Raw genomic sequence first — 5,518 nt, 5'->3', positions numbered from 1 at the left:
AATAATTTTTACTTATTCTCTAAAAACTATTATCTATTTTATTTTATTTTTAAAATTTGTTTCTAAAGAACAATGACTAAGTAATATTTAAAAAATTTTAAAAACATAAAATTGTTTTTAAATCACTCAACCAAACAAACTCTTAATTTCCCATTCTAATAGTTTAAAGAGAATAAATTATTGCAGTGTATAATTTTTTTCAATTATATATATATGCATACCCATCAAAATTCAAACACCTATGAAATATGATATACTATATTATAGTAAAAATACTATATCATTGCAAATATATTATATCATAATAAAACCAATAATGAGTAGAATCTATTTACTAAAAGCATATAATAGTATAATAATTAATTTATCAAACAATAAGATAATTTATCAATATTTATATCAATCATATTTGTAGGAAGTATTTCATAATTTTTTTTATTAAAAATATCCCCAATCAATATATCAAATATCTTCTTTTTTATTTGTCCAACTTTAAATCAATATTTGAATCCAAATGTGAAAAAAAGAAGAAAAGAAAAAATAATTTTTATAATTGAGGATATTGTATTGCTTTTTAACAAGCTCAGGGGGCAAAGTGTTAGGTTTTAAATGTAACGGGAGAAAGCATAAAACATGTCAAATGTTGAGGGGATGATGAAGTATCTTTATTCGTAAATTTTTATTTATTTATTTATTTATCATTTCACATATCTTACAAGAATATATTAATGGTAAAAAAAGAAATGTACTATGTTATGATTTTTTTTTCCTATTATTACAAATTCCTCAAACATATATTTTTTTTAAGAACCTTCCTATTATTATTATGAAGAAAATATCATATTGTAATTTTTTTTTATAATTATAAAGTAAACATTCTATTTTAAGAATTTGCAAGTCTTCGCCATTCCTATATGAATATATACTATTTATAAGGATTTTTCCATTATTAAAAATTTCTCTATTGCCATGATTTTCCATTATACTTTGTTTTTCGAAACTTCTTCATTTGTTAAATAAAAATCATATATGTTATCAATTATTTACTTATTTTATTCTCCTTCTTTCATATTTTCTTACAATTTTATTTACACATAATTTTAACTTATAGATTTTATTATTTTACCACTTATCTTATCTCATGTTTAACTAAATATAAAATAAGATGAATAACTTATCTGATCCCATCATTATTGAAATATGAAATTCCTCTTTTATCCTATCCCTATCCCCTTCTATATCAAGTCAATCAAACACAGCGGAATTGGGACACCCACATTAACAATACATTATTCATTAAAAATGTTTCAAAGGCATGAGGGCTCAAAACATGATTTAACCATCCCAAAGGGGTGGTTGAGATCAACGTACCTCTATAGCCTTAACTTAAGATGAGCACATGATGTCACAAATTTCTATATAAACGAAGCACCATGTATAGACTGGCAAGTCCAATAAGAATTCATCAATCTCTCAGCAACCAAAGTGGCCAGAGGCAATGGCAACTTCACCTCTCAAACTCATCTCCAGCTTCTTCATCCTCATCTCCATCTTCATATCACAAGCTGTTGCACAATCGGATGGATGCCAATCCGAAAGCCAAAACAGCTGCAACAACAAGTCAGCTGCACTGCCCCTCAAACTCATAGCCATTGCCTCCATCTTGGTCACAAGCATGATAGGCGTGTGCTTGCCTCTTTTCTCACGCTCAATCCCAGCTTTAGCCCCTGACCGCAACCTATTCATCATTGTTAAGGCCTTTGCTTCGGGGATCATTCTAGCAACCGGGTTCATGCACGTGTTACCGGACTCTTTTGACATGTTATGGTCCCCTTGCTTGAAGGAAAATCCATGGCACAAGTTCCCCTTCACTGGCTTTGTGGCAATGTTGTCTGCAATTTTCACTCTAATGGTTGATTCAATAGCCACTAGTTTATACACTAAGAAAAATAACACTGGTATTATTCCGGAAATCGAAGTTGCAGATATGGCTGCAGGCAACACTGGGGGACACTTCCACGGACACCATCACGGACCCAAGATTGGAATTGAAGGCTCACAATTGCTACGTTACCGCGTTGTTGCCATGGTAATTACTTCCCTTTTTTAAAAAAAATCCATATATATGCATATTTGCATGGATGTGCTAAGTCTATTTGTTGATGCAAAAGTACTTTTCTGGTTTCAATCGTGTAGAGGAGAAAGAAATCTAGTAGACAGACCAAACCTTGGTTTTTCTAGTGTTATCTTTTGGAAAACAAGGAAGGTTTCCTTCATCTACGGTGATTTAGCCCTGCCTTTGCTTTCATTAGCTGACCTATTCATGGATTAGCAAACCAATTAATTTCAAATAGTTTTTCTTTTTCTTTTCTTCTCTTTTATTTTCCTAATTAAGGCATGATGTCATTGCGATCGTTAATTTGATCCAAAAATCATTTTTTTTTTTAATAACGAGACATGTTTGACTCAATTTGATTTTAATGTTATTTATTTATTTTAAAAAAAAGAAAAAGAACTACCAGACAAAACTTGGTTGTTAGGGATGTGAGTAATGACCCAATAGTGATTAATATATGGTTCTTAGTTTCCAAAATGAAAGGGATGTGTTTGCCTAAAGTCAAAGCAAAAATGGTTTTCTATTTAATCATGTTGATCCGATCCGATTAATGTTTTATGTTTTCAATCACATCATACTCACCTTGGCAAATTGGTGAGTGCCTTCAACTAAAAAAATTTATAGTGCCTTCAAACCTACCATTAAAATATCTTATAATTACCTAATCTCCCAATCATCATTAATAAAGCTAAAATGAAATTAAAAATAAATTAAAATTAAAATTTTCTAAAACAATGTTTTTCTAATTAAAATTTATAACTATCTTTCTTTATTTGTATCTTTCATTTTTTATTTTATTTTTTGAAATGATTGTACCTTCAAGGATATTTGGTAAAACTTAATATATTTTTTATTGATTTAAGTTGATTTTAAGTTAAATTATACTTAAATTATTGGTTTAAAATTTATTACTTAAATTTTATTTTATGTATTAAAATTGTTTGATAAAATTAATTTAAAATTTATTTTTTGACATATTTATTTTTATAAATTATAACCAAAGCAAAGTATGTAGAATAACAATGGAAGTTATGAAGTAGAAAAATATATCATAAAGGTAATTAGGACAAATGAAGGTAAAAAGGTAAAATAAAGATGTGTACTTAAAAATAAGTTAATTAATTTTACTTATTACTCAAAGTTATTTTTTGACTTTAAGTCATACTATTAAATCATTTTACCAAATATATTTAATTTACTTAATAATTTAAATTAAGTTATTAATTCACTTTAAGTTATTAAATTGATTTACCAAAAACTTACTTAATCTCTTAACTTTTATTTTTCTAATAACTGTAAATCATTTTTAACACTGAATTCATTTTTCTACCTCTCTTAGTTTAATTTTAATTTTAATTAAACTTTGAAATTTAAAAGCATGACATGACTGCACTAAATTATATTGTCGGTATGCAGGTGCTTGAACTGGGAATTGTGGTTCATTCAATAGTGATAGGGCTCTCAATGGGAGCCTCAAACAACACTTGCACAATAAAGCCTCTTGTGGCAGCCCTTTGCTTCCATCAAATGTTTGAAGGAATGGGCCTTGGTGGCTGCATCCTTCAGGTAATTACTAATCTATATATAGTCTATACAAACAGTACCCCGGCCCTTATATTATATATGTACGATTAGGAATTAATGAGAAAAATGTTGCATGCATGCATCTAGGCTGAGTACAAGTTTGTGAAGAAGGCTTGGATGGTGTTCTTCTTCTCTGTGACAACCCCATTTGGGATTGCGCTTGGGATAGCTTTATCCAAAACATATAAAGAGAACAGCCCTACTTCATTGATCAGTGTAGGACTACTGAACGCCTCCTCGGCCGGACTTTTGATCTACATGGCTTTGGTGGATCTTCTCTCTGCTGACTTCATGGGTCCGAAGTTGCAAGGTAGCATCAAGCTCCAGATTAAGTCCTTTGTTGCAGTTCTTTTGGGTGCTGGTGGCATGTCTGTAATGGCAAAATGGGCTTGATCTTCAGCTTTGAGATCATGTCATTGCAATTTACAAAAGCGTGTACTTATGAGTTGTTATGTTCCTATCCTATCTATAACCTCACTTGTCAATTTCCTTCATATATTTCTAAGCTTTGCCCACTATTTGGCATGAAGCTCTCCAGCAAGAGCACTCATGTGTTGTCATGTAATCTTATGTATCTGAAGACATCAAAAGTCTTTTCCCCGTATCCTAGCTGGCTAGTGTGTTGCTTTCTCTTCCTTGATCAGTTTGATGGATATGTCCTTTAAATTTTATTTCATGTTATGATGGTAATGGGTACATTTTTCAGGCATAGAAGTTAACTCTTGAGGGGATCACAACCAGTCAAATGAGAGCTCTCATCACTCATGTACTTAGTAATTATACCAACAGCCCCATTAGCACTTTCTAGTGTTTTTTTGGCTTGGAGTACCAAAATATTCATTGTTCTCTTAACAAGCAAAAATGGGTTTCAATAGATCTTGAATTATGTTAAATTAATCTACAATTCAGATTCATGAATATGATTTAAACAATGATAAATCCAATATATACAAAAAGGAAACAAAACAAATTGCAAAATTATGAAGATGATTTATTATAGGAAGGCATATATAGTGAAAATGAAACCAAAAAGGAAATTGACTAGGAAGAAGCTTTTTTATGTTAGCCGAAACTAATTATATTGGGCTCACTAAGGCCCAAACCAACACCCAAATCATGTCAATTTTTTTGAGAGTTTTTAATAATTTATTTTATTAAATAGAAAATCATACTAAACCTTTAGGTTATGTTTGGTTCTAGAAAATTTGAGGAAAAATATGAGGGAAAGAAAATAGAGAGAAAAAGTAAAAGGAAAGAAAAAATAAAGGAAAATAAAAAAATAGGTTTAAACTCAATAAATTATTTTTATATGTTTTTTAAAACTTATTTTACTTATTTCTTTCTATTATATAAAGATTAAATAATTTATAAATTAATAAATTTTTGACAAATTTTAATTATATTTTTTATAATGAAAACAAACATAAAAAACCATTTTCCTTAGCATTCTTTTTCTTTCTTTAGTACTTTCCAGAAATCAAACATAGCTTTAATATTTGTGTGCATGGGCATTGTTTTAGGCACATCTCTATTTAATGGTGAGACTCCGACGAAAACTTATTTTGAAAAACATTTTTTTTAGTCACCATTTTTTTTTTTAAAGACAAAAGAAAATAAAAAATAAAAGTGAATCCATAAAAACAAAAAACATGTCCATGGATTACAAATCAATTTTGGATCAAATTACTCATTGAAAAAGTATAGTGATAAGTTGGAACACTCGTTTAAGCCTATATGAGCCCACATGCCTATGATCTCTAATAAACAAATAAAGACTAAACTTGTCACATGATGGTAGTAGGTAAAAATAAAAAACCT

General features: G+C 29.4%; 1 protein-coding gene across 1 annotated transcript; it reads left to right on the top strand.

Annotated features, from left to right (window-relative positions):
* Nucleotides 1-1,465: 1,465 nt before the first annotated feature.
* On the top strand, nucleotides 1,466-4,296 carry LOC100240875 (probable zinc transporter 10). The gene is made up of 3 exons (XM_002273143.4): nucleotides 1,466-2,089; nucleotides 3,533-3,682; nucleotides 3,788-4,296. The coding sequence occupies exons 1-3, from the start codon at nucleotides 1,499-1,501 to the stop codon at nucleotides 4,091-4,093; spliced, it is 1,047 nt and encodes a 348-aa protein (XP_002273179.1). The 5' UTR covers nucleotides 1,466-1,498; the 3' UTR covers nucleotides 4,094-4,296.
* The last annotated feature ends 1,222 nt before the right edge of the window (nucleotides 4,297-5,518 follow it).

Source organism: Vitis vinifera, chromosome 10 (genome assembly GCF_030704535.1).
Source record: "Vitis vinifera cultivar Pinot Noir 40024 chromosome 10, ASM3070453v1".
Taxonomy (NCBI): Eukaryota; Viridiplantae; Streptophyta; class Magnoliopsida; order Vitales; family Vitaceae; genus Vitis; species Vitis vinifera.
The sequence above is the reverse complement of the archived record's forward strand: the minus strand, read 5'-3'. Positions and strand labels throughout refer to the sequence as shown.

What these genes read in the sequence shown, in the direction of transcription:
- LOC100240875 (XM_002273143.4), top strand. Translation starts at nt 1,499, where the DNA reads ATGGCAACTTCACCTCTCAAACTCATCTCCAGCTTCTTCATCCTCATC. An exon ending in GTTACCGCGTTGTTGCCATG is followed by an intron (nt 2,090 to 3,532) that starts GTAATTACTTCC and finishes GTCGGTATGCAG; the next exon opens with GTGCTTGAACTGGGAATTGT. An exon ending in TTGGTGGCTGCATCCTTCAG is followed by an intron (nt 3,683 to 3,787) that starts GTAATTACTAAT and finishes GCATGCATCTAG; the next exon opens with GCTGAGTACAAGTTTGTGAA.